The sequence below is a fragment of the Ovis aries genome, chromosome 18 (genome assembly GCF_016772045.2).
Source record: "Ovis aries strain OAR_USU_Benz2616 breed Rambouillet chromosome 18, ARS-UI_Ramb_v3.0, whole genome shotgun sequence".
Classification (NCBI taxonomy): Eukaryota; Metazoa; Chordata; class Mammalia; order Artiodactyla; family Bovidae; genus Ovis; species Ovis aries.
In genome coordinates, this window is record NC_056071.1 from 52562330 (window position 1) to 52590095 (window position 27766).

General features: G+C 36.1%; 1 protein-coding gene across 7 annotated transcripts in view; it reads left to right on the top strand.

Moving 5' to 3' along the window:
- Positions 1–27766, top strand: part of TOGARAM1 (TOG array regulator of axonemal microtubules 1) — a 77027-nt gene that overhangs the window by 12431 nt on the left and 36830 nt on the right. For all 7 annotated transcript variants that reach the window (XM_042235321.2, XM_060401834.1, XM_012099164.4 and 4 more), the window contains 6 exons: positions 2529–2685; positions 6083–6217; positions 13329–13622; positions 15114–15376; positions 17745–17977; positions 22294–22394. In XM_042235321.2, the coding sequence (XP_042091255.1) occupies positions 2529–2685; positions 6083–6217; positions 13329–13622; positions 15114–15376; positions 17745–17977; positions 22294–22394 (1183 nt within the window). The remainder of the gene's footprint in view (positions 1–2528; positions 2686–6082; positions 6218–13328; positions 13623–15113; positions 15377–17744; positions 17978–22293; positions 22395–27766) is intronic.

The following is a 27766-nucleotide window of genomic DNA, read 5'->3' on the forward strand; positions in this document are numbered from 1 at the left end:
AGGTGTTACCCTGATAATTTGCTACTATCTATACCAAGGTAGAATTAAAACTATTTTTGTGATGTCCTTAACACTCCTTGCCAAAAGCTGAACTAAGATGTGTTAGGTCAAAGAAATGTTTTTATGAAAAATATGTTAGGAGTCAAGTCCAAAGGTTAAGAGTTACTAAATAGCGAGATTAAAGTAGTAGATAAGTGTGTGAATTTCAAATCATTGTTAATATTAAATGTGAAACTCACCTTTTATAACACTTTCATTTCCTACAAGAAATTAAATGAATTAAATTTTAAGACATTGACTTCAAACACTGAAAACTCAGTTCTATTTTTCTAAGAGTCATAAGATCCTCTAAACAGACTGCTTCATATTTTGTAAATTTAGCTCACAACTTTTGCAAACTATATGTGTACTTTCCCGTTTTATGCTAACTCATTCCTTTTCCCTTGTTTATTGTTTAGTCCCATCAAAGCTTATCCTGATGATAATTTACCTACTTTTGAGAAAGACCATAAAGGACCTCTCATGTTAATAATAATTGGTATGTCCTACAGTCTGCTTTCAAATATTTGCAGATTTTTCTACAGCAGAATGTAATCCTGACTGACTACTTCTAAACTTTGGAAAATGCCACACTAGCAGATATATTCTCCACTCCTACTACCGCCCACTTTATCTGTACCCTCATTACCACTATCACGAGTTGTATTCACTGTCATACATTCTGATGTTCTGTTCTCTAAGTAGAACAGTTTGGTGGAGAGTTTAGTGGAGAATGGATATATTGTTTGTATGGCTGCAGCCCTTTACTGTTCACCTGAAACTGTCGCAACATTGTTAATTGGCTATACTCCAATATAAAAAGTTTTTTTAAAAAGAGATCAATTACAGAGTAAATCTAATGTAAACGCATTCCATACTGGAGAATTATTTCTGGATTATTTGTGATATTAACTGGGTTAGTATATTTTCTTTTAATGTATCTAATCAAAAGTTGACTGTAATTGGTTTCATTTTTATTCCATTGTGTCCTTTTCATGGGCTTCCCTGGTGGCTCAGCTGGTAAAGAATCGCCTGCAATGCAGGAGACCTGAGTTCCATCCCTGGGTTGGGAGGCTCCCTCCTTTTCATATTGACTACTATAAAATCAGTCATTGTTGTTGTTTAGTCACTAAGTCATGTCTGACTCTTTGCAATCCTGGCGGACTATAGCCCGCCAGGCTTCTCTGTCCATGGGATTTCCCAAGCTGGGATACTGGAGTGGGTTACCATTTCCTTCTCCGGGGGATCTTCCCAAACCAGAGATTGAACCTGTGTCTCCTACACTGCAGGTGGATTCTTTACCACTGTGCTTCCAGGAAAGCCTATAATCAGTCTCAGAAATTATAAGATTGGATTTTGAGGAAAGTAAAATCAGACCTTTTTCTGCCGAAGCATTCATTACTTCTCACTGGTATTTTGGGGGTTAATTTTTGAACGACTTGATAGTTTTCTCACAAAATTTGATGAGGAATAACAAGTTACTTGATATCTATTTGATAATCTTAATCTTATAATAGTCAAATAGCTAAGAAGTTTTCAAATAATGTATCTGTAATTTTATTGTATTTCATTGCTATTTGACACTTGACAAAGTTTGCTGAGGATACCTGAGAAGAATTACAGCTCACCGCATGTGTAGACTTGATTGTGTCTTTAGCTCCAAATAAATATAAGGACAGTAAATATAATTTCTTGTCTGTTCACTCAGTTTTTAAAATGTTCTGTAGCCATGATCAGTGTGAAATGATCCAGAACAATCGAGGCCATTATTGGTGAAGGATTCTTAACCCTTGAATCATGCTTTTACGTAGTTCTTTATGATTAGGTTGAGTTTCAAAATTCTATTCTGGCACTCTTGTACCTTACAGATCAAACTGGGTATGTGGAAAAGGAGTTGGAAATTATAAAGTACTAGGCATATATAAAGTATTATGTTTCTGATTTTAACTGAAAGATCTCTCATAAAAATCTCCTAAGGGAACCATGATATAGATTATATTTACATTTGGGCTGCAGATTATGAATAGTAAATTTGCCTCAGTAAGAAGAGTAAAGTGGGATGCTTGCTGGTTCAGTAACCTTCAACTGGCATTTATTGTCCACTGCTCAGAGATGGCATAGTGTGACAGGCCATGCTGCTGAATCAGAAATGGTCTTTCCTTTATTCAAGTCATCATTTCACTCTTTTTGTCATTTGCATTCTTTCCTTCCTAGCTGCCAGTTGTGTACTCTAGGAAGGTAAGGTATAGAAAACGTTTAGGGTAAGGTTTAAGAAATGGAAAAAAAATTAGCATTTATATCATGGCACGAAAAAATACTGCTAGTGTACCGTACTATATGTGGATGTTTATTTGTATCATTGTATATTTGATACATTTATTAATTTTTTCTTTTAACCTGAATTTCATAATTAGGTCTAAATTATTCCATCATATTCATTACCAAGTAGACTTAACTACATTTGCTAATTTGTTATTCTGTTTTTATAGTTTTCAGCATATGATTTCATTCCATCTCCAAAATTAAAGCCATCTCAAGGAATGCCAGTCAACGATGATTTATGTTTTAGCAGAAAAAGAGCGTCAAGAACCGTATTTCAGAATAGTCGGGAATGTAACCCAGATTCTCTTCCTATATGTGCTGCTGGTAAGTGAAAGTTGCAGGTACTGAACATGTTGAACTAAGTTGAAGATTTCTCTAATCTTCATAGTTCATTCAGAACGTCTTAGAATTTATAATCTGGTAGACAGTTCAAATTCAATAATATTTGTTAAAGACCTGATAAGAATGGACAGTTTGACGCAATTGTCTCAAAAGATCCGGGAAGGGTTTCTCACTGAAATCTTTTTTTTTTATGTAAGCGATATTTGCTTCATCAACAAGCCATGTTTACTGAGTATATCCGGTGTACAGATATGTTTCTAAGTATGTGCAGATGCTTTTCTAAGTACTGGGTATATTTGTTGTTGTCCATGGACTGAAGCCCGCCAGGCTCCTCTGTCCATAGGATTTCCTAGGCAAGAATACTGGAATAGTTTGCCATTTCCTTTTCCAGGGTATCTTCCCAACCCAGGGATTGAACCTGTGTCCATGCTTGGCAGGCAGATTCTTTACCACTGAACCACCATGGAAGCCTGGGGATATAGCAGTCAACAAAATAGGGAAAACTTTCTGCCTAATTGATCTTACATTCTAGTTGGGGCAAAGCAAACATTAAATAAATGCAAAACAGAGTAAATTAAATGGTGATAAATGCTATGAAAAAAAAAAGCAAAGAAGAGGAATATAGAGGAGGGCCTATTTTAAATAGTGTGATGAAAGAAGGCCATATTGAGAAGGGAATATTTGGAGCAAACCACATAGATACCATGAGAGAACAGCAGATGATTCCAAGAAGAGGGAACAGTGAGTGCAGAGTACAGGACATATTTGAGAAAGATCAAAGAAGCTAGTAAATCTGGAATGAAAAGAGTAAGGGAAAGAAGCATAGAAAATTAAATTGAAGAGAATAATATGGGTTCCTATTTAAGGCCTAATAAACTATTGAATGGGCTTCAAAATATTGAAGAATATTTTGAGGAAAGAAGTAACATCAATTGGCTTGCTTTCCAGACTTGGGGGATGTTACATTTGAAATAGATCAATGCAGTCAAGGGAGAAAACATGGAGTCTGTTGTGTTCCATGCTGGAGTCAATGGAGGTTTTGACCAGTGCAGCAGTGATTATAGCGAAAAGTGATTGCATCCTGATCATAAGTCAAAGATACAGTTACTATGATTTGCTGATGGGTTGTATAGGAGTATGAGAGGGAAGTTGAAAGAGCTCTAAGGTTTTTTTGGCCAGAACAACTGGGAAGATGTTTAGTTGCCTAAAGTCAGTGTTATAGAAAGTAAATATTATATTATTCTGAGGACATTGTCCCGTCATGGGTCTTATCAGTTAGAAAAATCATCAAAGAGGAGATAACACTTGACTGCATCTTTTGGGGATATATGTATGATTCTAGATGTTAAGGGGAGGTATGAGGAGAGCAAAGGCTCACATTAGGAATGGGCTTGAGACTTCTGACAGCAGTGTAAAGGCAAGATTCATTTTAGATGGTCAAAGAGAAATTGGAATGTGGGGAACCCTTGTGTTCTAGATTCAAAAATTTGAGCTGGTACTTGTAAGCTATAGGGAGCTAATGAAGACTTGTTTCATTAAAGAACAAAGCAACTAGGGTGACAAGGTTTATAGATTGAATAGAAATGATTAGTGAGAAAAATATGATGATGACATAAAATAGAAAAAAGGGGAATAGAAAAAGATTTCTAGACTTAGCACCCAGGTAATTAGAAAAATGGTAATGTGTTGACAAAGGAAATCATTTAGCAGTGGAAAGTGGAGTATGAGATAAAGATTGAGTTTGTCTTTTACTTAAGATCCAAGTGATACCAGTTATTGAAATTTATTGGCTATGACACAATGTTTAGAAAACGTTGTTACCCTAGGAGAATTTGTAGATCTTTATGCAATAAAATTCCTTAATATTTTCATATAAAAATGAGGTCTTACAGTGATTGTGTAGTTGAACGTTTATTTGATAGAGAAAAAGAAATGCAAGAATATATCCAGTTAAGTTTGAAGCATTGCTTGGGATTTTTATAAAGCCTGTGTTTTTTTGTATCATCTAGAATTTCTTACCTAACTGTATAGATTTTAAATAGAGAATAAGACAGCATGTAACTTAATGTTAGGTTGAATGATATAAATTATAAATACTATAGCGATTCAAGAAAGGAAGAGATCATAAGTATCGAAGTGGTTTATGATAACTCCAATAAAGAGGTTGAACTTGAGCTGAATTTTAGAGAAGAGAAGGGTTTGTGGGAGGGTTTGTGGTTGGTAGTGAAGCAAGATTTAGGGAGAAAGTATAACCAGAGTATTTAATTCAGGTCAGTTGCTCAGTCATGTCCAACTCTTTGGTTTTTTTTTGTTTTTTTTTTTTGTTTTTCCAACTCTTTGTAACTGCATGAACTGCAGCACGCCAGGCTTCCGCTTCCCAGTCCATCACCAACTCCCAGAGCTTGCTCAAACTCATGTCCATCGAATCGGTGATACCATCCAACCGTCTCATCCTCTGCCATCCCCTTCTCCTTCTGCCTTAAATCTTTCCAGCATCAGGGTCTTTTCCAATGAGTCAGGTCTTCGGATCAGGTAGCCAAAGTTTCAGCTTCAGCATCAGTCCTTCCAATGAATATTCAGGACTGATTTCCTTTAGGATTGACTGGTTGGATCTCCTTGCAGTCCAAGGGACTCTCAAGAGTCTTCTCCAACACCACAGTTCAAAAGCATCAATTCTTCGGTGCTCAGCTTTCTTTATAGTCCAACTCTCACTTAACCAGAGTATAGAGTTAAGAATTAACTTAGCAGACATCCAGTTCATGCTGAATAAAGGGGCTTGAAATCATAGAATTATAAACATGAGAATTTTAGAATTGCATACAAGGAATTTTATAGAGAATTAACCAAACATCAGCGAGGTCAGTATCACCTTTTTTCAATTCAGACTTATTCCCCTGCCCGGGAATAACCTTAACGAGTTCCAGGTGGGAGGGAAGGGATCTGGAAAATATACCTGGGTAAGCTTGGAAAGTACGTGAATATGTGTTACATGTTAGGAAAGAAAGAAAGAGTCTCACAGTAGACCTTTTTGAGTAGAGTGTAAATTTACTACAAATCCTGGGAAGAAGGAAATCAAGGTCCAGAGAAACCTTCCATGGTGAGAGAGGGGAACATATAGGAAGAAACTGCCTTTGTATATATTTTTCAACATATTTTTCTTTTCTCTGTACCTGACTAGTCCGTCTTGTGTCCTTTAACCCCTGTCACTAATCAGATCTGCCAATAGCAAATCTGATTGCAGGCAAATCTTTATTGCCTGCCTGGCTTAATGTACATATACTTTTGTATTTATTCCCACACAAAGGACACCAACATTTGTGAAATTAGTTGTGTTCATGAAGTAAACTTTTGATTTTATGTTTTTCTTCTCCTTCCAAAGGGACTAGTGGGACTCATCAGACAAATCTCTCTGGGAAATGCGGACACCTTGGATTTTCACAGATATGTGGTAAAACTGGCAGTGTGGATTCTGACTTACAGTACCTGGGGACAACTAACAGTCATCAAGATAAAGGTTTAAATTCCAACTTTATTTGAATACAAATGATTTATAAATATTTTGTGGGGTTTCCAAATCTAATATGTTATTTTATATAATTATACTTACTACAGAAAGGGATGTTTTATTTTTAATAATAATTTTAATCAAATTTTTCATAACTGTTAAACTGAAATATTAGGTTTAGTACTCTTGATATAAATATGACTAATTAGAAACTCATCGTAGAGATGAACATTTTCATAACAAGTAATTGAGAATAAAATTATCCCATAAGGAGTACTGTGGTAGCAGAAGACAGTTGTTTTTTTTTTTAATTTATTTATTTTTATTGGCAGCTAAGTACTTTACAAGATTATAGTGGTTTTTGCCATACATTGACATGAATCAGCCATGGGTGTACATGTGTTCCCCATCCTGAACCACGCCCCCACCTCCCTCCTCATCCCATCCCATCCCTCAGGATCCTCCTAGTGCACCAGCCCTGAGCACCCTGTCTCAGGTATCAAATCTGGACTGGCGATCTGTTTCACATATGATAATATACATGTTTCAGTGTTATTCTCTCAGATCATCCCATCCTCTCCCTCTCCCACAGAGTCCAAAAGACTGTTCTATACAACGGTGTCTCTTTTGCTGTCTCACATATAGGGTTATCATTACCATCTTTCTAAATTCCATATATATGCGTCCATAACAGTTTTCAATTTTAAATCTATTTAGAATTTATTACGTCTCCTATTAGGACCCATGATTGCTTACCTAGCTATCATTTTAGATATCTTACATATTCATAAGAGAGAACAAGATGGAGAGTTTGAGGCTGGCTGTCAGACATATGAATTTTGGATTTGAAGGCATGTCTTCTATTTCTATGCTAGTTAATAGCTATAACAGTTATTACTTAGAAGTAGGATAAAATCAGAAATTTTGGAGATATTTTGTTGTTGTATCTCCTTTACTAAAATTTTCTGAGTAATTGGGATGTACATCTGTCATTATTTATTGATGAAAAAACAATGCTTATTTGAAATTAGTAAAGAAGATAGAGTTAATACAGCGCTTCCACTTTAGCCACCCTTTCTTCCACCCACTCCAAAGGGCCATATGACTACATAAAGTTTTTCTTTATGGTATTATTCACACTAAGATAGTTTATCTCTATTGTTTAGTTTATCTTTCTTAATGATAGAGATTTTTTTCCCCAAATCTGGGCAAGATACCTTTGAGACTGCTGATTAGTAGGAATAGAGAGGCTTCTCTGTGTTGCTTCATCTCTTCTGTTTCCATATATCCCTGAATGCTTATGTTAGCTTTGTAAACAGCCTCCACTGTCAGTGTTTAATCAGATCTTCAGAGTGTCTTTGGTTTTGGTAACCTCTCAGAATACCTATTAGATCAGCTACTAAAGGAATATTATGTTTTTCTAAAGTCAAGATTTAACTTACTAGTAGGTTGTATATGTAAATTTGTGACTACTTAAGTCTCCTGTAAGGTTTAGGTAGAGGTAGAGGTCCTAAGCATGTTAGATATGAATTAAAAGTAAACAGTATATGGCATACATAGTCAAATGATACAAGCCGTACATACATACATGGCTTCCCTTGTGGCTCAGATGGTAAAGAATCTGCCTGCAATGCAGGAGACCCAAGTTCGATCCCGGGGTGGGAAAGATCCCCTGGAGAAGGAAATGGCAACCCACTTCAGTATTCTTGCCTAGAGAATTTTATGGACAGAGGAGCCTGGGGACTACAGTTCATGGGGTCACAAAGGTTAGACAAGACTGAGTGACTAACACATACACCGTCATTTATGTCTTCAGAAAAATGTTTTATTTGTTATATAAATAAGCAAGGTCTGTTGTCTTGGAAACTCTTCAAAAAGATACAAAGAAAATTGGAGGGAACCTCTAAAAATATGACAGATTGCCTTTTTTAAAGTTGAAGTGTAGTTGATTTACAATGTTATTTAAGTTACAAGTGTACAGTGTAGTGATTCACAGTTTTTAAAGTTATATCCCATTTATAGCTATTATAAAATATTGACTATATTCTTTGTGTTGTAAAATATATCCTTGTAGCTTATTTTATATATAATAGTTTTATATCCTTTCTTATCACTTATTTTATATCCTATCTCTTATTCCCCTAACCCTATATTGCCCCTCCCCCCACCCCTCTCCCTACTTGTAATCTTAGTTTGTTCTCTGTATCTGTGAGTCTGATTTTTTTTTACTATCTTCACTAGTTTGTTGTATTTTTTAAATTCATATATGTGATATATATTGTTGCTTTTCAGTCGCTGAGTGTCTGACTCTTTGCAACCTCATGGACTGCAACATGCCAGGCCCCCCTGTCCTTCACTGTCTCACGGAGTTTGCTCAGATTCATGTCCATCGAGTCAGTGATGCTGTCTAACCATTTCATCCTCTGCTGCCCCTTCTCCTCCTGCCTTCAGTCTTTCCCAGCATCAGAGTCTTTTCCAATGAGTTGGCTCTACACATCCAGGTGGCCAAAGTATTGGAGCTTCAGCTTCAGCAACAGTCCTCCCAATGAATACTTAGAGTTGATTTCCTTTAGGATTAACTAGTTTGATCACCTTGCAGTCAAAGGGACTCTCAAGAGTCTTCTCCAGCACCAAAATTCAGTTCTTTGGTGCTCAGCTTTCTTGATAGTCCAGCTGTCACATCTGTACATGACTGTACTTTTGACTATATAGACCTTTGTCAGCAAAGTGATGTCTCTGTCATTTCTGCTTCAGCGCATCTGCTTCATTCTTCTGGAGCTATTAGTAATTGCCGTTTGTTCTTTCTCAGTAGCTTATTGGATACCTTCCAACCTCGAGGGCTCATCTTCCAGTGTCATATCTTTTTGCCTTTTCATATTGTTCATGGGGTTCTTGCAGCAAGAATACTGGAGTGGGTTGCCATTCTTTCCTCCAGTGGACCACTTTTTCTCAGAGCTCTTCACTATGACCATTCTGTCTTGGGTGGCTTTGGACAGCATAGCTTGTAGCTTCATTGAGTTACGCAAGCCCCTTTACCACAACAAGGCTGTGGTCCATGAAGGGGGTAATATCAAATAGTATTTATTTTTCTGTCTGACTTACTTCAGTTAGCATAGAATAGCATCCAAGTCCATCCACGTTGAGCCAAATGGCAAACTTTTATTCTGTTTTATGGCTGAGTAGCATTCCACTGTTACTATACACCACATCTTCTTTAACAATTCATCTGTTGAAGGACACTTAGGTTGCTTCCATATCTTGGCTATTGTGAATTACGCTGCTATGGACATTGGGTTGCATGCATCCTTTTGAGTTAGTGTTGTGTTGTGTTTTTTTTTCCCAATATATACCCAGGAATGGAATAGCTGGGTCATTTTATGGTTCTGTTTGTAGTTTTTTGAGAGACCTCTATACTGTTTTCCTCAGTGGCTGCACCAATTTACGTTCCCGCCAGCATTGTCTGAGGGTACCTTTTTCTTCACATTCCTGCCAACATTTGTTATTTGTGTACTTTTTGATGGTAGCCATTCTGACAGATGTGGGGTTTCCTGTCCTTGGTGTTTGATTTGCATTTCCTTGATGTTAGCAGAGGCTTCCGAGGAGGCTCAGTGTTAAAGAGTGCACCGGCCAATGCAGGAGGTGCAGGATATGAGGGTTCAGTCCCTGGGTCAGGTAGATCCCCTGGAAGAGGAAACGTTAACCCACTCCAGTATGCTTGCCTGGAGAACCCTATAGACAGAAGAGCTCCGAGGGCTAACGTCCATAGAGTCACAAGGAGTTGGACATGACTGAAGCGACTTAGCACACAGCACAGTTTTCCATTCCATTGGTGGTTTACTTTGCTGTACAAAGCTTGGAGTCTTATTTGTTTATTTTTGCTTTTATTTCCTATATTTTAAGAGATAGATTAAAAAAAAAATGCCTGTGATTTATGTCAGTGTGTTTTGTCTATGTTTTCTATTAGGAATTTTATAGTATATGGTCTTACATTTAGGTCTTCCATCCATTTTGAGTTTATATTTTGTATGTGGTATTAGAGAAATATTCTAATCTTATTCTTTTACATGTAACTGTCCAGTTTTCTTAACACTACAATCCCCCAACCTCTGTTCTTCTCTCTCAAGATTGATTTGGTTATTTGGGGTCTTCTGTGTTTCCATACAAATTAAAAATTTTTTTTATTCTGGTTCTGTGAAAAATGCCATTGGTCTATTGATAGGGATTGCCCTGAAACTATAGATTACCTTGGGTAGTGTGGTCATTTTAACAATCTTAATTCTTCCTATCTATCTAAGAACACAGTATATCTTTCCCTCTATTTGTGTCATCTTTAATTTCTTTCATCATTGTCTGATCATTTTACAAGCATGGTTCTTTTTCCTCCTTAGATAAGTTTATTTTTAGGTATTTTTTTCTCTTTGATGCGATAGTAAATGGGATTGTTGCCTTTTTTTTCTCTCTCTCTCTTTCTGATAGTTTTGTTTTATTTTTGACTGTGCCACACGACTTGTGTAATCTTAGTTCCCCAACGGGGGATTGAACCCAGACCCTTGACATTGAAAGCACAGAGTCCTAACCACTGAACTTCCAGGGAATTCCCTGATAGTTTGTTGTTATTGTATAGAATTACAATAGATTTCTGTATATTTTGTATCCTGCAACTTTACTGAATTCATTGATGATTACTAGTAGTTTTCTGGTAGTGTCTCTAGGGTTTTCTATATGTAGTATCATGTCATCTGCAAACAGTGACAGTTTTACTTCTCCCATTCCAATTTGGATTCTTTTTATTTCTTTTCCTTCTCTGATTGCTGTGGCTAAGACTTCAAATACTGTGTTGAATAAAAGTGGTGAGAGTATGTATCTATGTCTTGTTCCTAATCTTAGAGGAAATGTGTTCAGCTTTTGACCACTGAGTATGGTGTTAGCTGTGTGTTTGTTATACGTGGCCTTCATTAGGTTCAGGTATGTCTCCCCTGTGACCACTTTCTGGAGAGGTTTTATTGTACATGCATGTTGAGTTTTATTGAGAGCTTTTTCTGCATCTGTTGATATGATCGTATGATTTTTATTCTTTAATTTATTAATGTGGTATACATCACAATGATTTATAGATACTGAAAAATTCTTGCATCTCTGGCATAAATGCACTTGATCATGGTGTAGGAACCTTTTAATGTATTGTTGGACTTGGTTTGCTAGTGTTTTGTTGAGGATTTTTACATCTATGTTCATCAGTGATATTGGCCTGCAGTTTTCTTTTTTGTGTGATGTTTTTCCCTGGATATATCAGAGTGCTGTGGTCCTCATACAATGAATATGGAAGTGTTCCTTCCTCTGTAATTTTTTTTTTAATAGTTTGAGAAGGATAGGTAATTGGTAAAATTCACCTGTGAAAGTCATCTGGTCCTCGACTTTTGTTTGTTGGGAGTTTTAAAATTACTGATTCTATTTCATTACCAGTAATTGGTCTGTTCATATTTTCTGTTTTTCTCCTGTTTCAGTCTTGGAAGGTGTAGTTTTCTAAGCAGATAAAACATGGTGTAATATAGTGGTTTAGAGCACAGGATTGGAGCCAGGGAGCCTGAGTTCGATAATTTCCTTAGTATGTGATTTTTAGCAATTTACTCTGTCCTTTTTTTAATCCATAAAATAGGAATGGTACCTACCCCACAGAATTGTTGTGAAGATTAAATTAGTTAATACGTAAAAAATACTTGGAACACCCCCTGACACATGAATATTAGCTCGATAAAGATTAGTTCTCATCATTGCCATCATAGTTTTCATCATTAACATTATTATCATTTTTGGATTATCTATATAAAAAATCCAGAAGGATATACAGAAAACTATTAAAATAATAAATGATTTAGCAAGGTTGCTATATATAAAAGCCAAATGGAAAGGTGAGTAAAGTTCCCAGATACCAGGAATATGCAGAAAGTGATTTTTAAGAAAGACATTACAGTATCAACAAAATTTGTTAAGTATATGGAGGCCTAACAAAAGACATTCATTATGAAAACTAAAATACTTTTTTGAGAGACATAAAAACAGGCCTGAATAAATTAAAGAGGTCGTGCATTTTTTTGGTATGATCCTATATTTTTAAACAAGGAAACTCAATTTCATTTCTATCAAAATCTCAACAGGATCTTTAATGGAGCATGGCAAGCTAACCCTGAAATTCATATGAAAGAACAGAGGACCAAGGATGACCTAGATAATTCTAAAGAGGATCAGAATGGAAGGAGATAGGATGATGACTGTAGTTAACACTGCTGTGTGGCATATATAGAAGTTGTTACAAGAATACATTCTAAGAGTTCTCATCACAAGGAGAAAGTTCTTTTTCCTTTTTTCTTTTTATCTATGTCAGAAGATGTTAGCTGAACCTATCTTATTAATCATTTCACCATACATATACATTTCACTCTCTATATACACTGAAGCTGAAGCTTCGATACTTTGGCCACTTAATGGAAAGAGCTGATTCATTGGAAGACATCCTGATGCTGGGAAAGATTGAGGGCAGGAGGAGAAGGGAGTGACAAAGGATGACATGGTTGGATGGCATCATCGACTCAATGGACATGAGTTTGAGCAAACTCCCAAGAGACTGTGAAGGACAGAAAAGCCTGGCACACTGTAGCCCACGGGTTGCAAAGAGTCGGAGATCACTTACAGACTAAACAACTACTATATATATATCAAACCATCGTGGCGTATGCCTTAAACTCATACAGTAATGTACGTCAGCCATCTCTCAAAGCTGGAAAAAAGAATGGAAGGAGACTTATCAGTGTGAGGATAAATAAAACATTGTGGTACTACTGTAGAAACAGAAAAAACGGTTAATGGAACCCATAAGAAGCACCTAAGAATAGACTCAAATATACATATGGGAGATTTATAGATGAAAGGGAAAGAATGTATGGTTCAAAAAGTGGCACTGGGAGAATTACACTATCTCTATAGAAGAAAGTTAAATTAGGTTTTTACCTGCAAAAGTATGGATGCCAGATAGGATTAAAAACCTGAATGTGAAAAGCAAAAAAACTTAAAACTCTTAGAAGATGTAGATAAATAAATAATATTCTCTTTTGTCTTATTACAGTTTGTGCTAGCCTGTGTTTCAGTAGTAAGACACAGCAAACATTTGGCAGTCAAACAGAGCGTTCTTCATCATACTCTGGTCCAAATTCAAGTTCAGGAGCTGTCCTTCTTCCATCCTGTCCTCTCTCGTCACCTCGAACTAGTCCAAAGCACACGTCTCTTACTGTGTCTCCAAAGAAGTCTCAAGATAATTCCGTTAGTTTCTCAAGTTCCTGGCCTCTTAAAAGCTTTGAAGGGCTTTCAAAGCCAAGTCCACAAAAAAAGCTTGTCAGCCAAAAATCGTCTGATCCTACAGGTATATATGATGGTAAAAATTAATACTTTGTTCAAATATTTGTATGTTTGAATAATTATTTGAAGTTAGGGTTGTCAGATCTTTAAAAGTAAATTGCATTTTATTTCTCTGAATTAGTAAATATTTGGCAAAATATTAATGGAATGTTCAGTAGATCAAATGTGTAATATAAAATTCAGTTAAAATTGTCATTTCTTTTTTTTTCTTGTATTGCCACTTCAGAATCCTTTTGTAGAACTAAATAATAGTGCTTTTTAATGGACATGAATATGAACAGTCTGAGAGCCTACTAACAAGTTTTAGCTTTACAAATATAAAATATCGTTCATATATTTACCTCAGTGTCTAGTATTTATCCAACACTTATTGAATGTTACTATCAAAATTATTTTGATGGGTTTGCTACTGTTTGTTGGGCTTCCCAGGTGGCTCAGTGGTAAAGACTGCCTGTAAGTGCAGGAGACACAAGCGATGCATGTTCAGGAGGATCTCCTGGAGTAGGAAAATGGCAACCCACTCCAGGATTCTTGCCTAGAAAGTTCCATGGACAGAGGAGCCTGACAGGCTACAGTCCATGGTGTTACAAAGCTTCAAACATGACTGAGCAACTGAGCACAGACACACTACTGTTTGTTCTCAGCTAAAATATCCTTAACAATAGCCCACGCCAAAATCATAATAATGGCATATATGTTTATTCAAGACAGATTCAGTTTCAGAAAGTCTGTGAAAGGTGAGTCCCATGTCCCAAATGCTTCACTAACCCTAGCCCCTAAGGTCAAATATTTCACCTTTAAACTGCCCCACAGCACGAATGTTCCAGTTTATAACCATAACGTCAGTTTATTGCATAGTCAGCCGACTTTATTACTTTCTTTTAGCATTGAGCCTTCATTTTCTTCTGTTAATTTTTTTCTGTATTTGTCTTTCCTCCAAAATCAGATACTGTATTGAAAGCTGAAATATTGTTTAACTTGTTCTCCTTAGTGCCCAATATTACTGCTTTGCACATAGTAGTCATTCAAGTGTGTTTACATCAAATGTTGCTTAGATCAAGCCAGATCATTAATGTTCCTAGGTTACTGTGGACTTTACAAATATTAATCATGGTGATATGTATGAAGGTAGCCATTTCGGGAAGTTCTCTGGCAGTCCTGTGATTAGAACTGTGAGCTTTCACTGCTGAGAGCCTGGATTCAATCCCTGTTTGGGGACCTAAGATCCTACAAGCTGAGCAGCATGGCCAAAAAAAAAAATTCACTTGGTATATAATATTTGTATTTCGTATGAAAGGATTCTGGGTGGTCCATTTTTGTTATTTTTGTTAGGGAACAATGTTTTTTTAAATCTCAAGTAGCAATCTTTATTTCCAATATAATATAGTGTGCTTTTTAATTTAAAAACAACTAATCCTAAACACTTGTGATTTTAATGCTAACTTGTTTGCCAACTTGAAGTTGAAAAAAGAAGTAATGTGTCTTTTCCATGCAGGAGAAAATTCTCAAGAGAAACCTCCTCAAGTTCAACTTACTCCTGCTTTGGTGAGATCACCATCTTCCCGACGAGGCTTAAATGGGACCAAACCTGTACCTCCCATACCACGGGGAATCAGCCTTTTGCCTGATAAAGCTGATCTAAGCATAGTGGGACCCAAAAAGAAAGAGCCTGATGACATTTGGAAGAGTGAAAAAGATAATCTTACAGTTGATCTTTCAGATTTAAATATCAGGGATAAAGATTTGGATCAAGAAGAGGTTAGAATCAAATACTTTCAATAATTTCTAAATGCTTGTAGTTTATAATAGTTTTCATTTAAGGAAAAATCAAGTACTTTGAATCTCATAACATCTTGTCTTACTTGTAAAAATATTTTATGTGTTTGCAGTAGAAAACATGGAAACTATAGTGAACTATTAGGAAGAAAATTTATCACACTAAATTACACTACCCCGAATTATCATTAACACACTGATGTTTTTCCTTCCAATATTTTTTCTGTGCATATATTATTCCTTTTAAAATCAAAAATACAAATAATATAGCAATACACCTATGCACTAAGCCCCCCAAAATGAACAATTTATCATATTTTTCCTACTTTTTAAATAAATGAAACATAATGTAGTTCCCTCCCCAATCCAGTTTCTCTTTCCTCTTCACCAGAGACAACCACTATTACCATTAATTTGTGTTTTATGTATTTCTGTACTTTTTATGTTAATATATATAGTAATATTTGATGCATTTATTTATAGTGTACTCGTATACATTACAATGTATATAATATATAATTTATATAATATATGGAATATAGTATCAATATATATATTGTAATATATAGTATATATAATGTATGAGCTTCCCAGGTGGCACTAGTGGTAAAGAACCCACCTGTCAACACGGGACATAAGAGACGCAGGTTCAGTCCCTGGGTCAGAAAGACCGCTTGGAATAGGGCACAGCAACCCATTCCAGTATTTTTGCCTGGAGAATCCCATGGACAGAGGAGCCTGCTGGGCTACAGTCCATAGGGTCACAAAGAGTCATACACAACTGAAGTGACTTAGCACACATACACGTATAGCTGTAATACAGAAATTTAGCACACGCACATTCATATAATTGATTTTGGCTTATTCCTCATCTTTTGCTATTGTAAACAATGCTGCAGTAAACATTCTTGAGCATATCCCTTGTGCATACATACAAGTTTATCTTTATGGAATTGAGATCATATTTTATATTCATCTTTGAATCCTAGATAACTCCATTTATACTATAAAAATGTATTGCCAGCATGATAACTATGCATATTAATTATGCCAGAGAAGGAATGTGGCTGCTATATTACTTTGGATTCGGAGCACTGTTTCCACAGATGCTTCCTTTTTATCATTTCAGTTTGTCTGATGTCAGGTTTAAAAGTGTTTTACATTAAATATGTAAACTGTAACACCCAGTGATGATATGTGATGGTCTTATTATGGTCTTAGTTTAGCGCATCTTTAAGACCTGAGGCATCAGTACTAATAGTTGACTAAAAAAAAAATTAATGCATATTTATTTACAAAGCTAACATTAAGCCTGTGTAAAACTGACTTATACAGAACCAAAATTGGTTCTTAATAGATTGTTCATTCCAGCTTCTAATTGCTTGTTAAGTTTTTCCTTGTTTTTTTTCTTTTTGTTTTTGTTTTTCCAGTTATATTCCAATGGTACTAGAAATGAAATTTATTTATAGAAAAGAAACTTATAGAAGAGGTACTTTTTAAAATTATTTTATTTTAATTGAAGAATAATTACAACATTGTGATGGTTTTAAAAAGACACTTTCCTATGTAGCTAATAAATTTCATCTGGTCCTATATATTTTTATATTACTTTTTATGATAACTTAAAAATAATCCTTTTAGTGGGTAGTTGAAGAGGTAATTTCTTTTTTATGATTAGTACATATAAACAGATACTACTATTTTTAAATATTCAACCTTCTAAGGACTTACTAGGGAAGTGGCCATACTTAATCAAAATGTAAGCAAAACATAATTTGTATATATTTCTGAGTTCCTTAATTTGTTCAAGGTTCTGTTCCCAAGCTTAATATATATGTAATGAAGATTTCTACTCTGCAGTTTTGTAAATACCTTTCTTCAGAAGTTACATATACTGATCTATTATTCTCTGAACACTAGCAAGCTTGATGTAAGCTTCAGATTTAGAAAGCTGATTACTTTTTTGCTAACCTTCTCATAGAACTGTTAAATAGCCACATCAACACACTGTTGACCTAAGATGACTTCAGCTGGGCTGTCTACCATCTGGTTCAATCATTCACTTTATGAACTGAATTTTTACAGTGTATTAGTCATTATACCCAGTGCTAAAAATAGCAGGATGAATAATATCTTGAGATCCTTCCTCTTAAGGAACTTTTAGCCTAGGAGGTTGTTTATAAATACCTAAGTACTAAAGTCTGTATTTATACTATATATAGATATGTTAACATCCATCTTGTTAGTGTTAGAGTGAAGAGTAGCTAGCTCGGTTTAGTTATTAGAGTTTTAAATCTAAGGATAGCTTTTATTTGTATAATTATTTTGTAAAGTTTTTTTTTTTCCTTAGATGCAGAGCTCTCTTAGGTCCCTTCGTAATAGCGCAGCTAAGAAAAGAGCAAAACTGAGTGGCAGTACTTCTGATCTTGAAAGCCCAGATTCCGCCATGAAGCTTGACTTGACTGTGGATTCCCCATCGCGATCTTCCTCTCCAAATATCAGTTCCTACAGTGAAAGTGGAGTTTACAGCCAAGAATCCTTGACTTCTTCTCTGTCGACAACTCCCCAGGGGAAGAGAATAATGTATTTTATTTTTTGATGTGTTAAATGAATTTTAATCTATAATTTTTAGCCTGAAGCTCTATTATCATATTTTTTTTAAAAACTTTGAAATCATTTAATTACTAGTTTTTAAAACATTGAAGTACAATTAAAAGAAAACGGGAAAGTTTACAGATATTACCTTGCTTAGCCTTAGTTTGTGGTGTGGGAGGAGAGACAGAACACAATGCCAACTAAATTAATATAAAGCCTAGTCTCAAAGTTACACTTGTTATTCTGCCTATCTAAGCTTTATCCTAATACTGTTTGTCCTTTAGCTCTTTTCTGTATCATTAACTCTTTGGCAATTGACTAATAGCTGATATTATTGCTTTTGTTTAAAACTCAGCACTAATTTCCTCTGATGTGGATAAACTCCACCCAGCCATTACCCAACTACTTTCGTTATTCCATTACCTTGTGGGAATTTAGGACTCCATGCCATAGCTTCTGTAGCCCTCTTGGAAATTTCCTTACCACAACAGTGCTAGAATGAGAGTCCTGATCATTCTACACTGACAGCATAGCACTTTGACAAACTTTTCCAGATTACCTCAATAACCTCTCAGTCTTAAAAGAGTGATCCTACCTTGATTTTTGGAATTGTTCGTGACCCTATTCTAGGATTTTGGGGAATCCTTTCCCTCTTTATTTTATTTCATTTTAGTTATTTATTTTTTAAATTTTACTTTATATTGAACTATAGTTGATTTGCAATGTTGTGTTAGTTTCAGGGGTATTCCCCTTTACTTTAGACAATAACCTAAGAGTAGAATTGTTAGGTCTTGGGTACATGGACATCTAACTTTTCAAACAGTTTTCTAAAATGCTTCTGCTGTTTTACACTCCCATCAGCAATGTATGACAGTTTCAGTTGTTTCACATCCTTTTTAACATTTGTTGGTGGTGGTCTGTTTAATTTCGTTTTCCTTTGATTTTATCCTATACCATGTATATATATGTTTGCTAGGTCGCTTCATTTGTATCCGACTCTTTGTGACCCTATGCCCACCAGGCTCGTCTGTCCATGGGATTCTCAAAGCAAGAATACTGGAGTGGGTTGCCATGCCCTCCTCTAGGGCATCTTCCCTACCTAGGGATCCAGCCTGCACTTCTTACATCTCCTACATTGGTGGGTGGGTTCTTTACCACTCTTGCCACCTTGAAAGCCCATGTTTATATATACCTATTGACATTAGAAGTAAATATTTAAAATTAAATTTAAATTATTTTCACTTAAGTGAACTAGAACCCCTAATAATATAGGTAGAGATTACATATTTAAAGGAAAGATGGTGTTCTCTGAACATTAATATGAAAGGGTATTTTATTTCAGCAGTACATAGGATTAAACCAAATTTTTGTGTCCGTTGTGAAAGGTTTGTCTCATCCCAGATTTTCTTCCCCATATTTTTTAACTTCAGTAGCAGCTTATTTTGCATTTGGGAATTTTTTCTTACTGGAAATTCCTTTGTTGTAATTACCTGGGTAGAATAATGTAATAGATTTACAAAATGAATTTGGAATGGCTGTGTGGGCTGGTGAAGTTACCAGACATTTAAAATATATACATTTATCTTTTAGACCTAAAGTTTTTCCTTTATCTTCCAAAGATGTGAAATTTTATATTACATACTCTTACAGTTTCAAAGTTCTGTAAGTAATCTGGAACACAATTGGGAAGGAAAGTTCATTTTTATATTACAACATTTAGAATTTACTATTCCTGATGTTGTCTCATTTAACAACATGAGACAGGTATTGAACTGTCTCTTCAGATATTGAACTCTATGTAAAAGGAATTCAGTATACCCTCAGTTATGGACTGAATTAACTTTAATGAATTTACTATTTCCACATTTAATTTTATTAGTTTAAGAGCAGTAATTCTCAACCTGCTTACATCCTGCCTTAAGAATCATTGCCAAAGAAAGTCACTACTACTGACTACAGGGCTTTCATCCTTAATGTAGATTGGGAAGGAAAAATTATTGAGAAACACTTTTCTACAGAATGAAATACTTTCTTTCATCCAACTCCAGTACACCCAGTATAGTGTAAATTGACAGTCAATGTAATCAATGTAAATTGACTGTCATCTAATCTAGAGTAATTATTCTTAAAATTTTTAGCATTGATTTCTCATTAGGCCAATTAACAAATATGCCTGCCCACCTACAAAAATTGTACTTCTTTGTAAAATCTGTTCTTTGTAATATCCATCACTAACTTATTGGCATACTAGCTCTTATTGATTTCAAACAGTTCCCTTATCTACAGACTTAATATTCTTCAGTTTGATTTCTTTGTGAAACAAGGCCTATAGGCCTTTTTAAAGTCAAAGAATAGCAAAAAAAAATAGTCCAGGAAGAAAGCACGCATTTGCTAAATTCACTTGTTGCTGATCTCTTACTTATTGTAAAGTCCCTATTTTTATATTATATATGAAGGTAGATAATATATTAGATAACTGGAATCATTTGGCTTAGTTCTGGAATGGACTGTTTTTGGATCAGGTTCCCCCCCACCCAACACACACACGCAAAGATTTGTTGTTGTTCAGTCACCAAGTCGTGTCCAACTCTTTGCGACCCCATGCACACCAGGAGGCTCCTCTGTCCTCCACAGTCTCTGAGTTTGCTCAAATTCATGTCCACTGAGTTGATGATGCTATCTAACCTCTCATTCTCTGTCTCCCCCTTCTCATTTTACCTTCAATCTTTCCCAGCATCAGGGTCTTTTCCATTGAGTCAGCTTGTCTTGTCAGGTAGCTGAAGTATTGGAACTTCAGCTTCAGCAGTAGGCCTTCCAATGAATATTCAAGGATTTATTTCCTTTAGGATTGGCTGGTTTGTTCTCCTTGCAATCCAGGAAGATTCTCAACAGTCTTCAGCACCACAATTCAAAAGCATCAGTTCTTTTGCAGTCAGCCTTGTTGATGGCCCAGCTCTCACATGTGTACATGACTCCTGGAAAAACTACATTTGACTACATCGATCTTTATCGGCAAAGTGATAACTCTGCTTTTTAATACGCTATCTAGGTTTGTCATAGCTTTCCTTCCAAGGAGCAAGTGTCTTAATTTTATGGCTGCAGTCACCATCCACAGTGAATTTGGAGCCCAAGAAAATAAAATTTGTCACTATTTCTACTTTTTGCCCTTCTATTTGCCTTAAAGTGATGGGACCAGATGCCATCTTAGTTTTTGTAATGTTGAGTTTCAGGCCAGCTTTTACACTCTCCTCTTTCACCCTCATCAAGAGGCTCTTTAATTCCTTTTCACTTTCTGCCATTAGAATGATATCATCTATAGCACATCTGAGGTTGCTGATATTTCTCCCTTCAGTGTTTATTCCAGGTTGTGATTCATCCAGCCTGGCATTTTGAGTGATGTATTCTGCATATCCTCTTCCTGGATCACAGCCTTGTTGTGGTGAAGGGGCTTGCATAATTCAATGAAAAGAAAGATTATACACCACAAATTGCAGTGTCTTAATTTCCTTTGGTAATCCTCTCATGAATAATTAAGGGTTGACCATATGTTGAAAATATGCTTGCTCCTTGGAAGAAAAGCTATGACAAACCTTGAGAGCATATTAAAAAGCAGAGACATTACTTTGCCAACAAAGGTCCATATAGTCAAAGCTATGATTTTTCCAGTAGTCATGTATGGATGTGAGAGTTGGACAATAAAGAAAGCTGAGTGCCAAAGAATTGATGTTTTTGAACTGTGATGTTGGAGAAGACTCTTGAGAGTCCCTTGGACTGCAGGGAGATCCAACCAGTCAATCCTAAAGGAAACTAATCGTGAATATTCATTGGAAGGACTGATGCTGAAGCTGAGACTCTAATACTTTGGCCACCTGATGCGAAGAGCTGACTCCTTGGAAAAGACCTTGATGCTGGGAAAAATTGAAGGCAGGAGGAGAAGGGGACAACAGAGGATGAAATGGTTGGATGGTATCACCAACCCAATGGACATGAGTTTGAGCAAGCTCTGGGAGTGGTGATGGACAGGGAAGCCTGGTGTGCTACAGCCCATGGGATTGCAAAGAGTCAGACGCAACTCAACTGAATTGAAATGAACTGAACTGAACTGATACATTGAAAAGGTTGGAAGTTCAAAAGGTGAACTAGGAATACCAATAAGAAATATTCTTAGCCTTATTTTTTCATACTTTTTCCTGCCTTATTATCTAAGTCTAATAAGTTAATTAAAGTATAGAGAATGTTTTATATGAGAATGTTAATAGCTTTGGATCATCAATATTTATTGAAATTATCTTGTTTCATTGTAGGTCAGACATATTTCCAATTTTTGGATCAAAACCTTGTCCAACAAGACTTTCTTCGGCAAAGAATAAGAACTCTCAGGTAGCTGAACAAAGCCCCAGTACAGGTATTCTATGAATCTGTCATAAATACAATTTACAGATTTTTAGATGATAAATAAGTGATGGACTGATGGCAAATGCATTTTAGATTTAGAAGTTTTGTAATTACCAATTAAGACTAATCATCTTTTAACTCCTTAAAAGGCCATTGTGGCAAGAATAAATAATGTATTGTTTCTGGAAGAAAAAATACTTACCTGTATAATTGGTCCCTCCTTTAAGTCTATAAGTTACCCATATTGGCTCCTGTGCCAGGGCATTTTGATTTAATTGATACAGAATGCGACCTGGACATCAAAGTTTCTGAGAACTCTAGGTGATTCTAATGCGCAGCATACTTTAGAAACCACCAGGGAACCAAACAACACAGTTTCTTTTAAAAATAATATTTAACTAGTGTATCTTGTGTAAACATTTTACAGACCAACCTGGAAGTCACTAATTTATAACGTCAGTTCCTAGAAAATAGATTCTGTTATTGGTAACAAATTAGAAAAGTATTTGGATTCTCATCCATTTAGGATGGAATCTATATGTGGTCTTCTTTATGATTTGTAAAACTATTGAATTATGAATTAATTGTAGCTAGGATTAGATCTGGTAGACAGAGTTCCTGAAGAACTATGGTCTGAAGTTTGTAATATTGTACAGGAGGCGGTGACCAATACCATCCCAAAGAAAAAGAAGTGCAAGAAGGGCAAAGTGGTTGTCTGAGGAGGCCTTACAAATAGCTGAGAAAAGAAGAGAAGCAAAAGGCAAAGGAGAAGGGGAAAGATACACCCCCCTGAATGCAAAGTTCCAGAGGGTAGCAAGGAGAGATAACAAAGCCTTCTTAAGTGAACAATGCATAGAAATAGAGGAAAACAATAGGAAAGACGAGAGGAAAGGAAAGACTAGAGATCTCTTCAGTAAAACTGGAGATACCAAGGGAACGCTTCATACAAAGATGGGCTCGGTAAGGGACAGAAACAGCAAGGACCTAACAGAGACAGAAGCTATTAAGAAGAGGTGGCAAAAATACACAGGAGAACTATACACAAAAGCCCTTAATGACCTGGATAACCACAATGGTGTGGTCACTCACCTAGAGCCAGACATCTTGGAGTGCAAAGTCACCTGGGCCTTAGGAAGCATCACTATGCACAAAGCTAGTGGAGGTGATGAAATTCCAGCTGAGCTATTTCAAATCGTAAAAGATGCTGCTGCTAAAAGTGCTGTACTCAATATGCCAGCAAATTTGGAAAATTCAGCAATGGCCGCAAGGCTAGGAGAGGTCAGTTTTCTTTCCTTTCTCAAAGAAAGCCAATGTCAAAGAGTGCTCAAACTGTACAGTTGTGCTTATTTAACATACTAGCAAGGTAACGCTCAAAATCCTTCAAGCTAAGCTTCAGCAGTATATAAACTGTGAACTTCCAGATGTACAAGCTGGGTTTAGAAAAAGCAGAGGAACCAGAGATCAAATTGCTAATATCCATTGGATCATAGAAAAAGCAAGGGAATTCCAGAGAAGTATCTACTTCTGTTTCATTGACTATGCTAAAGCTTTGACCTTGTGAATCACAACAAACTGTGGAAAATTCTTAAAAGAGATGGGAATACCAGATCACCTGACCTGTTTTCTGAGAAACCTGTATGCAAGGCAAGAAGCAACAGTTAGAACTGAACGTGAGACAGCAGACTGGTTTGAAATTTGGAAAAGAGTATGTCAAAACTGAATATTGTCACTCTGGTTGTTTAAATTATATGTGGAGTATATCATGCAGAATGCCAAGCTGAATGAATTACAAGCTGGAATCAAGATGGCCGGGAGAAATATCAGCAACCTCAGATATGCAGATGATACACCTCTAATGGCAAAAAGTGAAGAGGAACTAAAGAGGCTCTTGATTAAAGTGAAAGAGGAGAGTGAGATAGCCGGCTTAAAACTCAACATTTAAAAAAATGAGATCATGGCATCTGGTCCCATCACTTCATAGCAAATAGATGGGAAAAAAGTGGAAACAGATTTTATTTTCTTGGGCTCCAAAATCACTGCAGATGGAAACTGTAGCCATGAAATTAAAAGACACTTACTTCTTGGAAAGAAAGCTATAACAAACCTAGACAGTGTATGAAAAAGGAAAGACATCACTTTTCTGACAATAGTCCATATAGTCAAAGCTGTGGTTTTTCCAGTAGTCATGTACAGAGGTTAAGAGTTGGACTGTAAAGAAAGATGAGTGCTGAAGAATTGATGCTTTTGAACTGTGGTGCTGGAGAATACTCTTGAGAGTCCCTTGGACTGCAAGGAGATCCGACCAGTCAATCTTGAAGGAAATCAGTCCTGAATATTCATAGGAAGCACTGACACTGAAGCTGAAACTCCAGTATGTCACCTGATGTGAAGAACCAACTTATTGGAAAAACCCCGATGTTGGGAAAGATTGAGAGCAGGAGGAGAAGGAAACAACAAAGGATAAGATGGTGGGATGGCACCACTGGATGTGAATTTAAGCAAATTCAAGGAGACAGTGAAGGACAGGGAAGCCTGGCATGCTGCAGCCCATGGGGTCACAAAAAACTGGATACAGCTTAGGGACTGAACAACAACAATAAGTTTAGGATATGCTATTTATTTTCACATGATCTCAGTGTAAAAGTCCTATAACCTTAAGACTACTTTAACTTATAAGTACTTTCTTAAAAAGTTGTGTGTGTATCTAATTGTTTGCTAAGATTTTAAATTTCTTCCTCCATCGCTGACTTGATGGACATGAGTCTGAGTGAACTCCGGGAGTTGGTGATGGACAGGGAGGCCAGGCGTGCTGTGATTCATGGGGTTGCAAAGAGTCGGACACAACTGAATGACTGAACTGAACTGAATTGAATTATGTCTTAGCTTCATCTCTTTAATTCCCACTATCACTCTTAAGCATTTTTTACTTAGCCACCTAACATTTCTCTCCAGCTTTGGTTTCGTTCACTCACAGTCCATTCCCCCTAATGCAAAATTGGCTATATTGCCCAGTGTAAATTTATTCAGAGGATTCTTCTGTAATCTGGTCCATGCAAACCACTCTAGCCTCATTTTCCTTTTCGCTTTGTATCTTGTGATCCATTTAACTCAGACCACATTCAGTACCATTTGCTATCTCTTTGCAGTTGTACATGCTGATTCCTCTGGATGAAATCTAAAATCTATACCATACACCAGGCTACTTTGAAAACAACTCAAGTTGCTTTCTCTTGATGCCTTCCCAATTCACAAATAAAATTCATATTACCTCTTTTGCAATGTCATTACACTGACATTTTTATAGTGGTATTACAGTTATTTTACTTTTTTGGACTCTCAGATTCTTGATTCTCAGAAATTATTTATGACAGGTCCCTGTCATAATTATAAATGCTGAACTCAACCACATGTACCTGGTAAACTGTCTTCCACAAACCTTGTGTGTTAGACTAAGAGATAGTTATGCTACTAAGCACAAGAAGACAATGCCTATGTACTTTGGAGTCTGAGAGAACCCAACTGGAATCTCAGTTTGATATTTAATAATCATATGCATGTTCTGTGGAAGTTACTTAATTGCTTAGAAACTCAATTTCCTCATTTGGTGATGCAAACCTTGAGAAGGGTAGTGAAGATCTAAATGTATAACATACATCAGGCACCTACTACATAGTGGCCACTTGGTAAGTATTTGTTCTCCTAAAGGGAAAGACCCAAAGAAATATTAATATAATACATAAACTTAGTCTTCAGTTCTTTTTTAAGGCTGATCATCCTAAAAAATAATTTATTAGTTTGAAGAGATATTTTCTTGCTAGGTTGTATCCAGTTTCTAAAATGGAACCTACTTTGGAAGAATATCCTTGGAATTAATGTGAGAGTTGGGCCATAGAGAAGGTTAAATGCTAAGAATTGATGCTTTTGAACTATGGTGCTGGAGAAGACTCTTGAGAGCCCCTTGGATAGCAAGGAGATCAAGCCAGTCAATCATCAACCCTGAATATTCCTTGGAAGGACTGATGCTCAAGCTGAAACTCCAGTACTTTGGCCACCTGATATGAAGAGCTGACTTACTGTAAAAGACCCTGATGGTGGAAAAGATTGAGTGTGAGAGGAGAAGTGGGCGACAGAGGATGAGATAGATAGATGGCGTCATCGAAGCAATGGGCATGAGTTTGAGCAAACTCTGGGAGATAGGGAAGGACAGGGAGTCCTGGAGTCCATGGAGTTGCAAAGAATCAGACAGGACTGAGTGACTGAACAGCAACTAACCCTAGTTGTATCAGCTTGTGAGTCATTTAAATTTTAGTGGAGTGATAGGTCTTATAATAATACATGCTTCTATATGCAATGTTCAGTGTTTCCCAAACTTGTCTAATAGTGTTTTACAAACTTGCCTAATACTAGGAATCGTGAGTAATGCATATAAATATAGATTCTGGGGCCTCACCGTATACATACTAAATCAATCTTCGGGGTTGGAAATATATATTTTTAACAAATAAGTTAGGTATTTCTCAGATCAAATTTTGGAAATACTGTTATTGAATTTACTATGAGAAATTCTTGGTTAAATTTAATATGCTTCCAAAGTGTTAAGTTTGGGTGGTTTAGGATTTTATTAATTTGGATTTACATTTTCTGATTATTTAGGATAGGTTTTGTGTTGGTTTTAGTAGGCAAGTCATTTGTACAATTTATTGTTGTAATTGGTGAGACATAAAAATGATAATGCTTAGAATAAGAGCTGCTGCTGCTAAGTTGCATCAGTCATGTCCGACTCTGTGCGACCCCATAGACAGCAGCCTACCAGACTCCCCTGTCCCTGGGATTCTCCAGGCAAGAACACTGGAGTGGGTTGCCATTTCCTTCTCCAATGCTACCTGAAGATAAAAATAATCATGTCAGAATTGTAAATCTAATCTGTCTATACTACAGCATCTCCAATAAAGATTTTCACATTGATTATACCACTACCCTACTATAGCACATTGTGCTAAAGTTCCTAATAAATGTTACAGTAAACTTATTTTCCTGTAGCTTTTGTTATCAACTATTAGTAGAAAGCATTTCCATCCAAAGCCAGTATCTTTATGAGGCTTACTTTATGAATTAACTATCAAAACCGAGAAGAATTTAGAAGGATATCCATGTTACTCCCAGAAGATCTATATCATTTAATATCAGATATTTTTAAAATCTTCATCAGTGAATCTGACAAGTGCCCTTTACTCTGCAGTACTCTCTAGCCGAACTGCCACCAGCCATGTTCTCTCCCCACTGTCCTATTTTTATTAAAATACCATCAATGGTATTAAATTATATTTTATTATTATTACTTAATGGTTTACGTAGTAGATATACATAAAAATGGATGGTGAC